Source organism: Tamandua tetradactyla, chromosome 2, assembly GCF_023851605.1.
Source record: "Tamandua tetradactyla isolate mTamTet1 chromosome 2, mTamTet1.pri, whole genome shotgun sequence".
NCBI lineage: Eukaryota > Metazoa > Chordata > Mammalia > Pilosa > Myrmecophagidae > Tamandua > Tamandua tetradactyla.
In genome coordinates this window covers 186348258-186364911 of record NC_135328.1, presented here as the reverse complement: position 1 = coordinate 186364911, position 16654 = coordinate 186348258, and the positions used below count along the sequence as shown (strand labels likewise).

At 38.7% G+C, this 16654-nt stretch overlaps 1 protein-coding gene across 1 annotated transcript; it reads left to right on the top strand.

The window, feature by feature from the left end:
* Positions 1-5112: 5112 nt before the first annotated feature.
* Positions 5113-16377, top strand: NDUFS5 (NADH:ubiquinone oxidoreductase subunit S5). Its single transcript, XM_077150202.1, has 3 exons — positions 5113-5245; positions 6429-6646; positions 16161-16377. The coding sequence occupies exons 2-3, from the start codon at positions 6431-6433 to the stop codon at positions 16263-16265; spliced, it is 321 nt and encodes a 106-aa protein (XP_077006317.1). The 5' UTR covers positions 5113-5245; positions 6429-6430; the 3' UTR covers positions 16266-16377.
* The last annotated feature ends 277 nt before the right edge of the window (positions 16378-16654 follow it).

The window sequence follows — 16654 nt, the reverse complement described above, 5'->3', positions numbered from 1 at the left end:
TGGCTTGAATTTAGGGGTGCTCCCAGGTAGGGAATTGTGTTTGTCCCATAGTTATAGATCTAGACCTAGAGAAGAAGTCATCCTACAAATAGCTTTTAAGAAGGTGCCAGAACCTGTGTCCTCAAAATGATCATATCCAGTAAGCTAGTTCAGAAGTTTTTCTCAGTTTTAATATCCTTTGTTATCATCTTTTAGTAAAATTTTAAGCTTAAGGGAATGAAAGGAAGAGGTGTCCGTTCCTGGGTCAGTAGAGTAAACGGGACACGAAAACTCTCAAGGCAAGAAAAAGTACATCGAGGAATGCAAGAATTAGGGCCAAACTTCCATACATGGTGTTGTTTGCCGGCCATGGAAGATTGGTTGTTTGGTGTATTAATCAAAGGAATGGGCTTTGGATATCTGTAGCCCTGAAGTTTAGTCTCTGCCCTGCCACTAATTATGCCACATTTACTGAAATTTCTGATTATGCCACATTTACTGAAATTTCTGAGGAGCCACAGTTTTCTTATCTGTAAAATGGAGTAATAGTTTGTGTTTCATTGGATTTTGTTTTCAGATGTGAAGATTAATTAATCCTTGTAAAGAAACTATTTAGCATAGCTTGGGGCATAGAATAGGCACTTAAAAATGTTACAGCAAGAAAAAATTGCAGCAGGTTTCATATAATGGTCATCAGATCTGAAGATCAAGACCTTCCTGTCTGCAACAGTGATTCTCAACCTTTTCTAGTATAAGTAGCTGCTTGTTAATATCAGATCTCATTCTCTTGTTAGAATTTGTACTTTCAAATGTTTGACTAAGAAAACAATAAAAAATGCATGACAAATGAATGCAGTAATGCCTTTCAGTGAAATCTGTATTTTGTTATTCATGGGTCAGCAAACTGGGGGCCTGTTTTCTAAATAAAGTTTTACTGGAACACTGCCATGCCTATTCATTTGCAGTGTTGTCTGTGGCTCCATTCTCACTGCTAGGTATGACAGACTGAACCACAGAGCTGAAAATGCCTTCACTCTGGGTTTTTATACAAAGTTTGCTGACCCTGCACTATTAGCATTGATAGACATTTGATAAAGGGGTACTCGAATAAGGCAAACTTAGTCCATTTGTAACCTTTGGTGCATCATGGAATTGGTGGGCCACTTTGTCATGCCCTAATTTGTCATTCGCAGGAGAGTTATAGCTCAGACAGGTCACTAGTCTACATGAAAATATCCTCTGCTCACAAATGAAAACTGACATTGCTAAAGTGAATATGTTATAGGAAAGCTAGTGAACAGCATCTTAGAGCAGTGGTTCTCAAGGATGAGAACAGGGAGCATACTATTTGGAGGGTAAACGATTCAGACCATTTATTTCCAGCATATTTAATTTGGAAAATTTAGGTTCAAAAGTGGACATGACAAATTTATGGTGTTAAAGATGTAAAATACTGTTCTTAAGGAACAGACACTTCCATGTGGCTCTGGAGATTCTATCACTGAAAACCTCATCAGAGAGTGCTGTTATCTTCTAGAGCTACAGTTAAACTGGACCTTGAATATGGCTGGATAAGGAAGAAAAGAACAGGTTTAGCTGGGGGAAATCTCTAGTTACCCACCCAAATAATACTTTCAAATAAATAGTACTTCATTGTAGAGAGGGACTGATACTTTACAATATCTGAAGCCTTCATTGGCTTCATTCTGTTGTTTTTACTGACTGTTGCGTATAGTGTCTCTTTATGTGCCTTCATATGTGTGTGCTGGACAAGATTTGAAAATTATAAGAATAAACTGACAAGGATGATAGTAACTACCTCTAGAAAGGATTTGTTTTACTGTGCTTGAAGATGCTACCAATCCAAACCCATCTTAATTCAGGTTGAAGACTGGAGGGTCCCTGGGTGATCCAGATCATGCACAACCAGGTGGCAAGGCCATGAGAGGACTGGATTAATTTTGCTTCACCTTTATCCGAAGGTATAATCCTTCAGCAAACAATGTTAGGTGCCTGTGGTATGGATTATCACTCCTGACCTTGTGTTTTGGTTTTTGTCCACCTCAGTCCATGAGGCTTCTAAAAGTCTAAAGTACAGCTCAGGTGTCCAGGGGCTTTTCCAGTTTGGCAGATGCTTTCGGGGCAAACAGTTTTGAATGTGAGGCTTAGCTTTCTGGGTTCTTCTTTTCTAAATTTTGACTCATTAATTCCTCATTTCCTAGTTAACCTTTTGATGTTTTTAAGAAAATTATTTTTACATTCTGTCTGCCTTTTAGTTGATCTTAGCAGTAGGTTGATCTAAATTACCTGATTCTCCATTGTAGAAATGAAGTACCTATGTTCTTTGTCTCCATTGGAGCTTTAGTTGGTTGGTGAAGACAACCTGGCTTGGTATCCAACATTTTTCATGTTAATGGATTGTAGGTATGGAAAAGCATGTTTTTATTGGCCTTGAGTGTTTCTCATTCACTCATCAAGTGTTATAGGTATCTTCTGTGTTCTTTTCTTGTGGAGGACAGATCAAGTTTTTAAGGCCTGGGAAGTTCTGTAAGTCACCCTTTGTCTGTTTTAAATATTCTCAGTGCTCAACAGACTTAACTGAATTGAATTTGACCCCAAGGGGCTCAGTCTGGCAAGGTAAGGGTTGTTGTGAATGGTAACAGAAAGTAGAATAAGTAAGGTATCAAAAGATGAATAAGGCTTAGGCAGGCAAAAGTAGGAACTGGGTCTTGGAGTGAGCCAAGTGGTGGGAAATCAAGGTATTATGGAGAACATTTTTTTTAGCTAGAGTAGATTATACAAGTAGATCCTGGGAAGAGAGCTTGGACCTAGGTGGAGGCCCGATAATGTAACTACAGTTAAGTTTAGTCCTTATTTAGTAGGAATCTGAAGAGTTTGGAGAAAACTTATTCAGGGTGGGTACAGGACAGGATGGCCAAAAGACCTGTTCCAGACACTAGGAATATATCACTGAGCTGAATAAGGTTCCTGCTCTTGTGGTGCTTACATTCTTATGAGGCAGGACAGGCAAACTAGTTAAATAATTTAAAAGATTTATAAGGGTATGAAAATAAAATGATGGAAAGTAACCAGGTGCCTAAATTGGATTGTAAAGGAAGACCTTTCTGAGGAGGTAAACTACTTAAAACAGTGCTTCATTTTAGCACTTAAAATAAGCTATAACTGAGTGGGAAATATACCCTTATAAAGTTGTATAATGTTGCATTTTGTTGAATGGTAGCACCTTAACCTATTGTTTCCCTATTCCTGGCTCTTAAATGATGAGCACGTTAATAAATTATGTGGCTACTCCTCCCCTTTCCTAGTCTTCATTGTACTACCTAAAGTTCATTCCCAGATCAAACTATTTTAAACCTTCTACAGGCTGTCTCTCTGCAGCTAAGTTAAGAGAGATGCCGTCCTTAACACAGAAACTTACATTCTAGTGGACAGAATTGTGATCAAACTCCTTGATTTGATAAGTTCTGTATGTTGGGCATAGAGCAGGGTGTTTTCCTGGGAAAGGCTTCTCAGGTGTCCTGGCAGGTTACCTCCAGCTGGCTTATTTACCCTGATCTGTCTTCAGGAATGCTGACTCATAATAAAATTATATTGATCTATAAAACCAGACTCCTGTGTGTTAATTTATGATGAAAAATATGTCAGGTGCAGTAAACTTCATCTTTTGCCTTATTATGTTTTCTTCCTGTATTCATACCGCTGGAGAAGCCTAAGTAAAGTCTGGAAGCAGCTTCACATGTCAGAAGGGAGGGTAGTTTTAGGGATAGAAGTTAACCATCAAGTTACCCCTACCACAGAAACCAGATACTGGTATGAACCACAGCTATCCTCCTCTCAAGTTTGCTTCAGTGATTCCTGGCTGTTGCAGCTGTTCAACTTGATGTTTTCTCCACCCTCAAATAACACGTTTAGTGTAGATTGTTTCCATTGCATTCCAGGCCCGGGCCCACAGCTTTCTTTCAGATTACATTATCTGCTTTGTTCTATTACACAGCTCAAACCCGTTTGAGGAGGGAGAGAAGGTCCAAGCTCAATGACTTCCCTAAATGTGTTAGGATCCACATGCTAACCAAGGAATTTATTCAAATCTATGTGGCAGTGGATCAAATACAGGCTTAAAGTAACCAACATGCTAAATTATAAACCACCGAATTGTAGAAGGGTAATATTAAAGCATTTTCTTGGTTGATGATGAAAGGTGTGAAAACGGAATCCTACATATCAGGGCTTAAGTCCCGTAAATAGCGAGCTAGGAGGACCTCAAGACAGCTTTAGTTAACTCCTGTGGTCATCCAGACTTTGTTCGTACTCCTGCAGCAGCTAAGGCGAGTTTTCAGACGGGTGGGAAAGTGGAGCGGATTGCAATTTGAGCCGTCCTCTTCGCTTAGAAGATGGATGTTTGGGAAGATAGGATAGCAGGGTTCTACCGGGTCTCCGAACCTCGGTTTCCCGAATATGAAATGGAAAAAAGTGACCGTTAGGGCTTCGTTGTAAAACTACACTTCTTCAAAGTTTGAGCTAGGCAAAGTCGAAGAGCTGGGAGGGGCGACGAAGCGACGGCGCGCCACTATGCCAAAGTCCTGTCAGAGCGCGATAATCCCCGGAGGGGCCGGTGGTCACCATAACAACAGCGCCAGCTCAGTTCAGGCGTGGGGTTTGGGAGAGTTGTAGTTTCCTAATCTTTCCGGTTGAGGAAGCCCTGTCACCGACATATATTCCAGAAAGTGTCCTACCGTCTAAAGTCTCTGCCTTTTGCCTCCTTTCCCAGGGTCACACGTAAGTACCAGAAGCCAGTATTTGAACCCACCTGGTCTGACTCTGCAGCCCATATGCTTAACCACTATTAAAGGGCACATGTAGGAGATGAAGCCAATGTTTTTTCTCTCGTGAGGTCTTGGTCAAGTTCATCACCAATCAGAGCTGTCGTGAGTGTGCTAAACACAATGCGAGGAGATAGCAGGAACTCACGCACTGTGGGAAGAGACAGAAAAGGTTAGGCCTTCTCTAAAGCGGGCAACTAGGAAAGGTCAGACTTTCCGCAGGTAACGTCTCTAGGAACCCAAACAGCCGCGCAAGCGCAGATCGATGGATTGGTTTCTATGGTTTCCGGGGCGCGGAGGGAAGTCGGCTCCCGGGCGGCTTCAAACGTCGTGCTGCAGTCGTCTTTTGCGGCAGGCGTCTGCGTCGGAAGGCAACCGTGCGGAAGCGGCGATCAGCTACGAGACAAGGACATATCAGCGGGACGGTAGGGTTTGTGTGTGTCTATGCGGCTGTTTAGGCTAAGGAACTTCCATCCGAGATTTCTTTACACTTTTCCCTCTGAGCTTATTGGTATCCCGTTCTCCTAGGCTCGAACCTTCTAGGCGCGTCGTCTGCTTCAGGCCCTTTCGCCCCCAGCCAGTGTGCAGTATAAATAGCACCTCTCAAGGCCCTTTTCCCCGGTTTTCTTAGCTCTGCCAAACCAAAGCTGAGGCCTTTTGTTAAACCAAACCTTTCAAGACTTTGTGTGAATTAGCATCCAGCCCCAGCGGATCTCTTCAGCTCTTTTCCTTTTTCCCGGTCATGCCCGTTAGCGTTCTAGCCACGTCTGGGTCCTTAAAGTCCCCCAAACTCGTGATGACACAGTCTGGAATACTCTGGCAACTTTTTTTTTCCTGCCTTTCTTCAGTATCAATGTAATCTCTTTTTCTCATTTAACATTATTGTGTATTTCCGTGTATATTATCCTTTTTTCCAATGTCTGTTTTATTCTACAAGTGGGTATCAGAATATATAATTAGCTATTTTTTATGTTTTCGTGCATTTAAGCTTTTAAATGAATTTTTTTTAATTCATTTTTTCAGCGCACGATTACTGAGCCCTACTTGTCCCTGTCCTCAAGGCACACACTGTCCTGTGGGGCAGATATGCAAGTAAATAGGCCATTACCGTGGTATGCAAAGTACTCCTGAGGGAAGTTGACGGTTCTGTGAGAATATAGAGGAAAGACACCAGATTCCGAATGACTTCTCAGGAGAAATGCCATCCAAGCTGATATGGAAAAATAGAAAAATGTAAAGATATATTTTGTATTTGTGCTCTTTTATTCTTTTCACATATTTTCTTCATATCTATAGCAAAGAATTTGAATTATTGAGTCAAAACACTTTTTTTCTTTTGATAAAAGTAACATCAGTATAGAGAGGATTTTTTTATCCTCATTGTTTCGTTCTGTTTTCTTAAATTCTCTTTTGTGAAAGCGCAGAAGTTGCTCATCTCCCTTAAACTGAGAGAGCTGTCTACTGAAAATGTTTGGTGAGAAAGAGTTGGGAGAATGGTGTTTTTCCAGATGGCTATTTATCGTAATCAGCAATACCATTTTTCTTAGAAATTTATCATTAATTGCAGTTTTGTGGCATTATTTTCCTTTTTTTTATCTTCCATTGCAGCCATGCCTTTCTTTGATGTGCAGAAAAAGCTAGGCATTAACATAGATCGTTGGATGACAATCCAAAGTGCTGAGCAGCCGTACAAGCTTCCAAGTCGTTGCCATGCTTTTGAAAAGGAATGGATAGAATGTGCCCACGGTATCGGTACTATCCGGGCAGAAAAAGAGTGCAAGATAGAATTTGATGATTTCGTAGAGTGTTTGCTTCGGCAGAAAACGGTGAGGAAATGATGAGTTTGGGAACTGAATTACTGCCGTGTTTCTTTGGGTCTACTCTTAGGTGTTTTTAATTGGTCACTGGGCAGTGGATTGCCTAATGTTAACTGGCAAAATTTTTTGGTGACACGCCTTCTCTAGTTAGGTACCATGACAAAGAAGTTAAGATCCTACAGGTGGAAGGAGGACCCATTGTTCCTCACCATTCATCCTCTCTTATATTTTCCTTAGCATGTACGAAATTGCATATGTGCATATTTCTATTTTTGCCATAGGCTATAAAGCATATAATAGCAGGAAACCTTGAATACTTGACCTTGAAAATCTTTGGGTGATAATATTTCAAATTCATTAAACCTTCATTAGGGAAGAAGTAAAAGCCCTGCATATCGATTACACTGAACCTGATAGAACAATCCCAGGATTCATTTCTACTTCCGAGAAGAAGAGATTGTTTTAGGTGATACATAAAGAAAATGGGTGTTAGCATGGTATCCATCTCTAGAGTTGAATGAGTATCATAACATATGGAAGCATAACACATAAAGATTTGAGGAACATAACAAAGATTTCTTAGAGAAGAAATGTTCGGATGGGAATTTTCATTTTACCTGTTTCTATGTTCCAGATATTACAAATGAAAATGTTTTGTTTTGTTTTTTAAATTATTCTAGTAATTTGGAGTTCAGGGAATGAAAGAATGTCAAGTAATACTTTTGTATTGATTTCCCTAGGAATATTGATCATTAAGTGAGTAATTTAAGTATGCTAAGGTACAAACGGTAGGTCATAGTTTGGCTATCTTCCAACTATTTAGTTCACAAGACATCTTCTCTTTTTGTAGTCCCCAGTTAGTTATTCCTCAAATTGACTTTGCCTCATTTTGGAAAATGTATACCAAGAGGTGTGGTGAGATGGAAAGAATATTTATTTGGGAGTTGGGAGAGTCAGGTTTTGATGCTGGTTCTATCATTACTAGTTTTATGACTTTGGACAAATCACTTTCCTTTCATGGTCTTGGTTTCCTTATATGGAAGAATTAAAGAGTTTCTATAAGGTCACTTCCTAACCCAGTAAATTTATAAGTACATAAATCACCTTATTAGAGGTTACCCTAAATGATTAGAAACTTCCTCCTAGGGGACTGATGCTAGTGTATCAGGGAAGTTGGACTCGTTCTATGTTTTACTTAAGTTTGTTATGTTTCTAAATGTTTCATGTTGATTATTTCTCAGGAATGCAATGCATTGCTTAAAGCTTTTCCTATAGCTTAAGGTATTAGGGGTGGTCCTTTGAAGCTGTCAGTAATATAGGTAATATTTATCAAGTACTTTCTAAGTGCTTAACATGTAATAATGCATTCCTCACAATTCTGTGAGATAAATTGCTTTTATAAAATTTGAAAGTTGAGGCAAGGAAATTGCCTAGGTTCATATAGCTAGTAAATAATACAGCTGGGGTTATAACCTGGCAAGGTTGGCTCTAGAGCCTTTGCTTTTTTTTGGGAGCAGGTACCAGGAATCAAACCCAGGTCTCTGGCATGGTAGGCGAGAATTCTACCACTGTGCCACCGTTGCACCACCCCGGAGCCTTTGCTTTTATCCACAGTAGTGAGTGGTTATTGGTGCTTATTTGAAAGATTTGTTATCTGATGTTGTCATAGCTCAACCATGGCTGGTCCTCCATTGGGAGACTTTTTTTTACTTTTAATATTTTTTATTGTAAAATATAACATATATACAAAAAAGCAATAAATTTCAAAATACATTGTAACAAGAGGTTATAGAACAGATTTCAGAGTTTAGTATGGGTTAAGTTCCACAATTTCAGGTTTTTCCTTCTAGCTGCTCCAAAACAATGGAAACTAAAAGAAATATCAGTATAATGATTCAGCAGTCATACTCATTTGTTAAATCCTAACTTCTCTGTTAGAACTCCTCCTTCTTTGATAATTCTCCCAGTTGTTAGGGGTATTTGCATTATGCCCATCCTAACTTTTGCATGTTGGAAAGGAATGTCGATAATATGGGGTGGAGGATAGAACTAATTGATGTTCTTGGAGAGACTGGCCTCTCTGGGTTTCAGGCCCAGGAACCATCTGGAGTTTGTAGGTCTCTGGAAAGTAATCTTAGTACTTGCAACTTTTGTAAAATCTCAGGTAGAGCCCTTTCCCTTGTTTTGGAAAATTTATACCAAGAGAAGGTGGTGTGGTGATGTGGAAAGAATATTTATTTGGGAGTTAGGAAAGTCAGGTTTTGATGCTGGTTCTGTCATTACTAGTTTTATGACTTTAGACAAATCACTTTCCTTTCATGGTCTTGGTTTCCTTATGTGGAAGAATTAAAGAGTTTCTCTAAGGTCACTTCCTAACCTAGTAAATTTATGAATACATAAATCACTTTTTTAGAGGTTCTTTAGGGTTAACAGGAATGGTGTTAGTTGGGGTTTGGCAAACCATGATAATCAGCAGTACCTAGTTGAAGCTTGCGTAAGAGTAGCCTCCAGAATAGCCCTTGACTCTGTTTAAACTCTCCTAACCACTGGTACCCTGTTTTGTTATGTTTCTTTTCTTCGTTTTGGTCAGGATGTCGTTGTCAATTCCCTGATGCTAGGGCCAGGCTCATCCCTTGGAGTCATGTCTCATGGTGCCAGGGGAACTTTCACCCCTGGATATCATGTGCCATGTAGCAGGGAATGTGATGATTTTCCTTGCAGACTTGGGCTTAGAGAGAGAAAGGCCACATCTGAGCAACAAGAGGTTTTCTGACAATAAAGTTTGTGTCTAAAACCTATAGTAGGCTTACCTTTGCCACTACATAGAAAATCTTCATAAGAGCAAGATTAAGGACTTGGCTTATTGACTTGGGAGTACCTTGTGTTTGAGACAGTATCAGGCTTTCCCCTATGGTGAAGTTTAATAGTTCCTTCCCCTGTGGTGAAGTTTAATAGTTCCATATTTTTTCTACAGTCCCTCAAGGGACTTTGCCAATACAGTTATCTGCCCAACATAGTCAGGGATGTATCTGGGTATTACCCTAAGCTATACAGAATTACAAGCCTTCCTCCTCATTCTGGGCTCCATGTATTTGAATTGTTTAAATGAGCTGTCCAGACACATTGAGTTATCGATTATTTTCCACAAAAAATTTAGGTTTTGGACAAAATATATGTCTCTTCCATTGGTCTCATCCAAAGTTGAAGTTCTGAAATACAGACGATGTCATCCTTACCCCCATATTCTTTTTTTTTTTTTTTTACTTTTTTTATTATATAGTAGAAAATATATACAAAGCAAAGAAAGAAAAAAGCAGTAGTTTCCAAAGCACTCTTCAACAAATAGTTACAGGACAGATCCCAGAGTTTGTCATGGGCTACCATACCATCATCTCAGATTTTTCCTTCTAGCTGCTCCAGATCATTGGGGGCTAGAAGGAATATTTTTTTGTCGTCACAATCAACCTTTATTTTTCTTTTTTGTGAAAAATAACATATATACAAAAAAGTAATAAATTTCAAAGCACATCATTAGGTGTAGAACAGATTTCAGAGTTTCATATGGGTTATAGTTCTGCCATTTTAGGTTTTTACTTCTAGCTGCTATAGGATACTGGAGACTAAAAGAAATATCAGTATGATTCAGCAGTCATACTTGTTTGTTAAACCCTACCTTCTCTGTATAACTCCATCGTCACCTTTGATCTTTCTCCCACTCTTTAGGGATATTTGGACTATGCCCATTCTAAGTTTTTCATGTTAGAAGTGGCTGTCCCACGAGTCACCCCCCAGAGAACCTCTTTTGTTGCTCTGATGTGGCCTGTCTCCCTCTCAGCCAATACGGCTGACAAACTCACTGCCTTCCCCCTCTCTACATGGAACATGACTCCCAGGGGTGTAAACCTCCTGGCAACATGGGACAGAAATCCTAGAATGAGCTGGGACTCAGCATCAAAGAATTGAGAAAACTTTTTTGACCGAAAGGGGAAAGAGAGAAATGAGACAAAGTGTCAGTGGCTGAGAGATTTCAAACAGAGTAAAGAGGTTATCCTGGAGGTTATTCTTATGCATTATATAGATGTCCCCTTTTTAAAGTGTATTGAGCTAGAGGGAAGTGCCTGAAACTTTAGAGCTGTGTTCCAGTAGGCATGTTTCTTGAAGATGATTGTTTAATGATATAGTTTTTGTAATGTGACTGTGTGATTGTGAAAACCTTGTGTCTAATGCTTCTCTTATCTACAGTATGGACAGATGAGTAAAACATGTGGATTAAAAATAAATAAATAATAAAGGGAACAAATGTTAAAATTAAAAAATATATATTGGGTAGATGGAAATACTAGTGGTCATTGAGAAGGAGGGATCAGGAATATGGTATGTATGAGTTTTTTCTTTTGTCTTTTTTATTTCTTTTTCTGGAGTGATGCAAATGTTCTAAACAATGATCATGGTGATGAATATACAACTATGTGATGATGTTGTGAGCCACTGATTGTACACCATATATGGAATGTTTGTATGTTGAGAATGTATGTGCTGAATGAAATCAGAAGGAAAGACAGACAATAAAGACTGAGATGGTATAATCTAGGAATGCCTAGCGTATATAATGATAGTAACTAAATGTGCAAATTTAAAAATGTTTCTGCATGAGGAAGAACAAAAGAATGTCAGTAATGCATCATGTTGAAAATAGATGGTAATTAACATTTTAAAACTTTAACGTATGTGTGAGACAAGCAAAAAATGTTTATTTGGTACAAAATTTGTATTTTGACTAGTGCGTTTCCTAATATAACTTATGTGGACAGCTTAATCGACCACCATAGTACTTGGAACCTTGTGTAGGGCATGAGATTTTCTAGGTTTGTCTGGAGTGATGCCCAGATAAATCCCAGAGCAATTTGAACAGTGATTAGGAAGTATTTGCAGAGTCCCCTAGGGGGAATGGTGAGAAAGGGGGAAAATTCAACTTCCCCAAGTGGAGAATTCTTGATATTCTCACAGGCAGTGGGTACAATCAAAGCAATAGGCTGAGCCTTCGATCTTGGGGTTTGTTCCTATGAAACTTAATCCCGCAAAGGATAGGCTAAGCCTACTTAAAATTAGGCCTAAGAGTCCCCCCAAGAGAGCCTCTTCTGTTGCTCAGATGTGGCCTCTCTCTCAGCCAGCACGACAAGCAAACTCACTGCCCTCTCCCTCTCTACGTAGGACATGACTCCCAGGGGTGTGGACCTTCCTGGCAACGTGGAACAGAAATCCTAGAATCAGCTGGGACTCAGTACCAAGGGATTGAGAAAACCTTCTCAATTGAAAGAGGGAAGAGAGAAATGAGACAAAATAGAGTGTCAATGGCTGAGAGATTCCAAACAGAGTTGAGAGGTTATCCTGGAGGTTGTTCTTACACATTAAATAGATATCACCTGTTTAGTTAAGGTGTAATGGAGAGGCTGGAGGGAACTGCCTGAAAATGTGGGGCTGTGCTCCAGTGGCCATGTTTCTTGAAGAAAATTGTATGATGATATGGCTGTCGCAGTGTGACTGTGTGGTTGTGAGAGCTTTGTGTCTGATGCTCCTTTTGTCTACCTTATTGATTGACAAGTAAAACATATGGATTAAAAATAAATAAATAATAGGGAAAACAAATGTTAAAATAAATTTAGTAGTTTGAAATGCTGGTGATCGGTGAAGGGGAGGGGTAAGGGGTATGGTATATATGAATTTTTTTCTGTTTTCTTTTTATTGCCTTTTCTGAATTGATGCAGATATTCTAAGAAATGATCGTGATGATGAATATACAACTATGTGATAGTGTGAGTTATTGATTATATAAAAAAACGGAATGATCATATGATAAGAATGTGTTTGTGGTTATGTATCATTAAATAAAAAATAAATTAATAAAAAAAGAATGTATATGCTTGTACATTGTTTTATCAATAAAATTTTTTTTTTAAATAATAATAAAATGGGGTAGGAAGATGGATGTAGCTGATGTTTTGTAGAGGCTAGCATTTCTGCATTTCAGGACTTATCTTGTCCAGGGACCCATCTGGAAGTTGTAGGTTTCTGGAAAATTACCCTAGTTCATGAAACCTTTATAGAATCTTATATATTGCCCTAGGTGTTCTTTAGGATTGGCTGGAATGATTTTGGTGGGTATTTAATATTTTTATTAAGAAATCTTCTCACATGTACTGTCCATACATAATATACAATCAGTAGCTCACCATATCATTACATAGTTGTATATTCATCACATGATCATTTTTAGAACATTTATATCAGTCCAGAAAAGAAATAAAAAGAAAAAACTCATACATCCCATACTCCTTACCCCTCCCCCTGCATTATTTATTTTTTTAAAATTTTTCATCCTTATTTTCTTATTCATCTGTTCATACCCTGAATAAATGGAACATCAGACACAAGGTTTTTACAATCATACAGTCACATTGTGTTTTAGTTTGTAAGAGCTGCCAGAATGCAATATACCAGAAATTGAATGGCTTTTAAAAGGGGAAATTTATTAAATTGCAAGTTTACAGTTCTAAGACCGTGAAAGTGTTCAAATTAAGGCAAGGGTATAAAAATGTCTGAACTAAGGCATCCAGGTAAATATACCTTGGTTCAAGAAGGCTGATGATGTTCAGGGTTTCTCTCTCAGCTGGAAAGGCATATGGTGATGTCTGCTAGCTTTCTCTCCAGGCTATTTTAATGGTTACCCTGGGGTGTTTTCTTTACACATCTCCAAATGTCTGGCTGTGTGGCCTCTTTTGGTTCTATTGACTCTGAAGCTTTTTCCAAAATGGTTTTCTCTTAAAGGACTCCAGTAAGCAACCCCACCTTCAATGGGTGGAGAATCTCCCCCCATTTCACATCTCCATGGAAACCATCTAATCAAAAGTTATCACCCACAGTTGGGTGGGTCATGTCTCCATGGAAATAATAAAAAAGATCCCACGCAGCAATGTTGAATGAGGATTAAAGGACATGGCTTTTCTGGGGCACATGATAGCTTCAAACTAGGACACATTATAAAAGCTATATAGTTGTACAGTCATCTTCAAGAATTAAGGCTACAGAACACAGTTTAACAGTTTCAGGTACTTCCCTCCAGCCACACCAATACACCATAAACTAAAACGGGATACCTATATAATGCATAAGAATAACCTCCAGTATAATCTCTCAACTCTGTTTGAAATCTCTCAGCCACTGAAATTATTTCGTCTCATTTCTTTCTTCCCCCTTTTGGTCAAGAAGGCTTTCTCAATCACATGATGCAGGTCCTGGCTCATCCTGGAGGCCTGTCCCATGTTGCCAGGGAAATTTATTTCCCTGAGAGTCATGTCCCATCTAGTAGAGGAAGGCAGTGAATTCACCTGCCAAGTTGGCTTAGAGAGAGAGGCCACATCTGAGCAACAAAAGAGGTTCTCTAGGGGTGACTCTTAGGCATAATTATAAGTAGGTTTAGCTTCTCCTTTGCAGGAATAAGTTTCACAGGGGTGAACCCTAACATTGAGGGCTCAGCCTATTGAATTGATTGTTCCCACTGCTGGTGAGAATATCAGGAATTCCCCAGATGGGGAAGTTTAATATTTACTCTTTTCTCCCCAGTACCCCAAGGGCACTTTGCAAATACTTTTTTATTCTCTACCCAAATTACTCTGGAATGTATCAGGGCATCACACTCACCTGTATAAACAAAGAAGATCTCATGCTCTATTCAAGATTCCATGTAATTATGGTGTTCAAATAAATTGACCATATAAGTTAAATTAGATAATGTGCTACCAAAAATACAAATTTTGCACCAAATAAAGCTCTCTGTTTGATCTCACACAGAGATTGAAGTTTGAAAATATGGGCCATATCATCCTCGCCCACTGTTCTGATTTACCTTAGTCCTATCCAGATCAGCTTCATTCATTTCTCTAGATGAAGTCTGATTACTTTTTCAGCTTTTTTTTTTTAACAGTTGCTGAATAGGGTGATGCTGACTTGCATAGCTTCAGTGCGCTAACTCTGAGTCTCAGGTGTCACATAAATACCCGAAGTTTCAGGGAAGATCAGGTTATACACAAATAGCTCTGTTTCTCAGAATTTAGAAGTAACAGTTACAACTCCTGAATATATGTGACTGCTGTAAGAGCTTATAGTCTAGGACCCTTTATAATAGGTCCCAACCCGATAACCCATGCTCTTGACTTCAATTCTCCAACTTTGTATATTATAGTTAGTCCAGATGATTGAGGCATGATAATATGTGAGATGTTTTAATAGAGAAGTGTTAAGAATGCAGTCTTTTAAAAATGGTTAATGTGTATGTCAATATTTAGGTTACCTAGGTTTTTTCCTATTGAAACTAGATACTAAATCTTTAAGGATTATCATATGTTTAACTGAATCTCTTAACTCCTCATGCCTTTAAAAAATATTTATTGAAGCACCTGTTAGGAACTATGATAGGCACTGGGAATATAGCAGTAAACTAAAGAGCAAAAAGTCTCTGCCCTCATGGAGCTTATATTCTAGTTGGGGTGGGGAACAGCAGAAAATTAACAAACAAGTAAAATATATTGTGTCAGGTGATGAAAAGTGCAATGGAGAAAATAAACAGGAAGAAGATAGAAAATACGGAGCTGTAAATAGGGTGGTCAGAGAAAAGCTCAATGATAGGAAACATGTGAGAAAAAACTTAAAGGATGTGAGCCATGTTGTTATGGGGGAAAAATGTTCCAGGCATGAAAGAGTGAGTGCAAGGTCCCTGAGCTGAAACAGAGCTAGGGGAAGGATATTAGGTAACAGCATCGTAGAGGTAGCTTTGTAGGCCATTATAAAGATTGTTTTCTCTTAGTAAGATAGGAAGTCATTGAAGAGTTGGGGAAGAGAAATAATGTATTCAGGATTGGTAATTGTATTTTCTTTGTCGGAGAATCCATTGACCAGTTCACTGTCTTGACTTTGACACATGATTGTCCAATATGGCTTTGATTTGTTGGGCAACCACTGGCCTATCTGAGGAGAAAAGGTAGAACTCAGGGCTCAGCAGTGCAAGTGGCTGATCAAGTATCAACCCTTTACTTCAGTGTGGTACAGAGACCTCATTTGGCTAGTTCATCTTCACTCCTACTGAACAAATAGCCACCAGTAGCACTAGTATCACCTTCACATAGAGGTAGCCAGAATATAGAAACTGTGAGGTGATCTTAGCTTTTAATATTTAATATTTTTATCTATATGTTTTTTGTTGTTTATGTAAACATCTGTATTCCTATATGTAATAACATTTTAGTTAATAGTTTTCAATTAGGCATTATTTTAGAAACCAGAAGTTTATTTATTAAAAGCTTGGGATATTATTTCAAGTTAGTTCGTTAAAAATAGACTTCCTTTCAGAAGATCTCTAGGATGGAGAGCCTTCCATAATTTAAAAATGACACCAAAATCTAGCTGTTTTTCCATTCCTCACTTTCCGATACGTAGCTCCCCTGCTTTAAATGTTTTTTTCCTTTGGCAGATAAGACGCGTTAGTGCCATCAAGAGGCAACGGGAGAAGTTGATGAAGGAAGGAAAGTACACTCCGCCTCCTCACCACTTGGGCAAGGAAGAACCCAGGCCTTGAGTAGAGCAGCTGCTGATGGCTGGAAGTTGATTTTCATGTTCTTTATTGTCCACTAGAAATATTGTTTACTAAAAACCTATGTTCTTTTAAAATAAAGGATTGCTCCTTCCTATTTGTTCTGTTTTCTCTTGGATCATACTTTGTAAAATGAAATTGCAACCTAGTTTTTAAGTTTGAAAAAATGCTTCTACCTGCCCCTATAAAATTAGCATCTAGGAAATAATAACGAACATTGAATGAATGCTTACTGTGTATAAGATGCTTTAAATGTATTAACTCAGTTAAGAAGTTATAGTGTTCTTTGGTGCTTTCTTTCTGATTTATTTTTCATAAAACACAGATTTGGGCTGGGAAAGGAAGGAGTGGTTTGTTGTGTTTACTAAAAAGTC